This window comes from Elephas maximus, chromosome 20 (assembly GCF_024166365.1).
Source record: "Elephas maximus indicus isolate mEleMax1 chromosome 20, mEleMax1 primary haplotype, whole genome shotgun sequence".
NCBI classification, from domain to species: Eukaryota; Metazoa; Chordata; class Mammalia; order Proboscidea; family Elephantidae; genus Elephas; species Elephas maximus.
In genome coordinates, this window is record NC_064838.1 from 75,213,603 (window position 1) to 75,216,907 (window position 3,305).

Below are 3,305 nucleotides of genomic sequence, written 5' to 3' on the forward strand. Positions count from 1 at the left end.
AGCCAGCTCTGGATGCCCTTGGCAGAACATCAGATTGCAAAGCAACAGTGAGTGCCTTCATGTCAAAATTTTTTCAATCTCCAGACTTATATTCTGTCCTCCTATGCTAACACCTTCAAGATTAGTTCCCGTAGTAAACTGTTTCCCCACTTCTCACCGTAGGTATTAGCTAGGTACTGCAATTCCTTCGTGGAAATCATTTCTAAAAGAATGAGGGTTGTACATTCCTGCCTTGGCTTACCTGAGAATTGTCCCTGGTTAGTTGTTTGGAAGTAATAAGGGATATAGGACAAAGCTCTGGATGATAACAAATATCATCGCAAGACAACTGTTCATGTGAGATAACTGTGTGGGATTGAGGCAAGGAAGACTGTTCTTCACTCACATGGGAGAGCTAACCCAGAGTATTCAGAATAATTTTAGGGTTCATTGTCTTCACCATTCCCCACAAAGATTGCCATATTTTGGCTCTCAGAATTTTATTCTTTCACTATCAGGACACTGATATCAACAAATGAAGTTCATTTAAGCTGCACCTTCAGTCTTCTTTGCAGTTCTGCCACTTTTTTTTAAATTAAATCCTGTCACTGATCTAGAGCACAATCTCTGTCTGGAGCAGATGTGGTGACATTGGTAGCAGGGGCTCTATATTGAGTGCATGTCCTGGAGACATAATAGATGGAGTGTTTCTGGGTAGGCATCTAATCTGGATCCAATACACACTTCTTTTTTCTTTTTATCTTTTCCTTACCTTGAAATAGAAGAAAACACCAGCTAAAACTCTCAGAATTGTAATATACTACTATGCCAACCTTTCAATAGCAGAAAAACTATAGCTTCTATAATCAATAATAAACTACTTGTATCAGATTTCACCTTCAAATTCATATAACCTAAAAAAAAAAAAATCAGTTATGTGTATTTGTCACGATAGTTCATGGTAGAATCCACAGCTTTCCACGTCCACACAGAAAAGTAGATGTTCATTTTCTCAAGGTAAAGAAATGCTAAAGCTCTTGGTACAATAAAATTGGAACAAATTTAATAGATGTAATACGATTTAGTACAAAAAAAAAAAAGAAATAGTAGAATCAAATAAACACAAATACTCATTTTAATTTTCTTTATTGATAAAAATACAAACAAGAAATTAAATTGAAGTTAGGATTTTCATGATCATATAATTGGAGACTGTGGTGTTAAAAGGATAGTGATGAATGTTGGTTTCCATCTCCACTGCAGAAATGTACTTTTCATATAAACATTTCCAATCTCTCTAGTCAAGTTATTCTCTTCTCTGGATTATATTGAAAACTCACGAAATTTTTTTGTGACAACATATTTCTGTTTCAAAGCTCAAAAATACTCCTGTGGGTTATCCATCCAGTTTCAAAAAAAAAAAGAAAAGAAAATCTACTAGGCTGAGAATATAAGCAAATTGAGTGCAAACTATAATAACAATGAAAAAAATAATCAAACGAACAAAAAATCCATTGCCATTGAGTTGATTCTGCTTCATGGCAACTCCATGTTTTACAGAGAATGGTTCCACAGGTTTTTTGTCTATCATCTTTATGGAAACAGATTCACCAGGTCTTCCTTTCTTAGCTCTCCTGGGTGGTTTAAACTGTAAACCTTATTTTAATATTCCAGAAACACCAGAAAATGTGAAGAAGGAGAGGGAAAGCACCAGACCAAAACCACAAGTCATTGTAAACATCAAGAAAAGGCAGAGAGAAGTGGTTAAAAAACTATGACAAAGGACCTTATATACCTGATTGTACCTTGTGTTTTTCTTCCTCTACATGAAATTGACTCAACTTTAACAAGTGAATGTTTTCATATTGCTTATTTTCCTGAAGGAGTTAGCTGACATTTCCCCAGATAGGATTCCATTAAATCCACAATAAGAAGGTAATATTCTCTTTTGAATTCTTCTAGGTCAATCAAAATTTTGAAAAAGGGTTTGAAACTTCTATTCATCTTTGGTCATCTGAGATCAGTTTTTTCCTCCATAGCTTCCTCATGGCATTTTTCACCTCAGCATTTCTCAGCGTATAAATCAGAGGGTTAATCAAAGGTGTTCCAAACATATAAAACACAGTTATCATCTTATCCATGGGGAAGGTTGTTGTGGGACGTGTGTATATAAACATACAAGGACCAAAGAAAAATATCACTACAATGATATGGGAGATGCAGGTGGAAAGGGCATTTTTCCTCCCTTCAGCACTGTGGTTTCTCAGAGAATGCAAGATGATAACATAGGAGAATATCAGCATGACAAAACTCACTGTGCAAATGGCCCCACTATTGGACACCAGTAGCAGATTGGTCACATAGGTGTCTGTACAGGCAAGTTTCAGCAAGGGCTGCAAGTCACATAAATAGTGATCAATCACATCAGGACCACAGAAAGGTAAACTCAAGGCCAGAGAAATTTGAGCTAAAGAATGCACACAGGCCCCTACCCAGGCTACAGCTACCAACACACTGCAGACTTGCAGGTTCATCATGCTCATGCAGTGCAGGGGTTTACAGATGGCCACATAGCAGTCAACAGCCATCAAGATAAGGATAAAGATCTCCAGGCAGCCAAAGAAATGTAATGAAAAGACTTGGATCTTGCACTCACTGAAAGAGATAGGGCTATTCTTCAGAAGCGTATCCATAATCACTCTAGGGGCTATGGAAGTAGAGAAGTGGGTGTCAGATAAGGATAAATGGAAAAGGAAGAAGTACATTGATCTCCCAAATGCCCGGCTGGTCTTGATGGTAACAATAATCAATGAGTTACCCAACAATGTCCCTATGTAGGAAAGCAAGAAAAATGCAAACACTGTTTTCTTTTTAACAGGATCTTGTGTCAGCCCAAGCAGAATGAACTCAGTCACGTTATTATTCAGCAGCATGATTTCATGAATGAGGAGAAGGCACAAGTGTGAAATGGTTTATCTGAAAAAAAAAAAAAAAAGGGATTAATGTATGGTGCTATGCAACAGTGTGAAATATTTAATGCAAATTAATTTGTGGTGCTATATGATGTTATGGGATATCATGAGCAAAAATAAATATTCCACATCAGGGACATTCTAGCTGTTGTTTCTTAATGAGTCATGTCACCTCTTTGTTCCTCAATTTTTAAGGACCTCCTCATAATGTCTTGTTTACACATATATATGTGCATTACATATTTGTTTTGCATACTTATGTAAATGTATATTAGTGATAAGTATATAATAAACCAAAAGCAAACAAACCCATTGCCATCAAATGGAGTCTAACTCACGGAGACCCTATTTGTG

The 3,305-nt window shown here is 36.5% G+C and overlaps 1 protein-coding gene across 1 annotated transcript; it reads right to left on the reverse strand.

Moving 5' to 3' along the window:
* Positions 1-1,979: 1,979 nt before the first annotated feature.
* Positions 1,980-2,912, reverse strand: LOC126063937 (olfactory receptor 4C16-like). Its single transcript, XM_049862481.1, has one exon. The coding sequence runs from the start codon at positions 2,910-2,912 to the stop codon at positions 1,980-1,982; it is 933 nt and encodes a 310-aa protein (XP_049718438.1).
* Between the last annotated feature and the right edge of the window lie 393 nt (positions 2,913-3,305).

Coding starts and splice junctions, on each gene's coding strand:
- LOC126063937 (XM_049862481.1), bottom strand. CDS start 2,912: ATGCTGCTGAATAATAACGTGACTGAGTTCATTCTGCTTGGGCTGACA.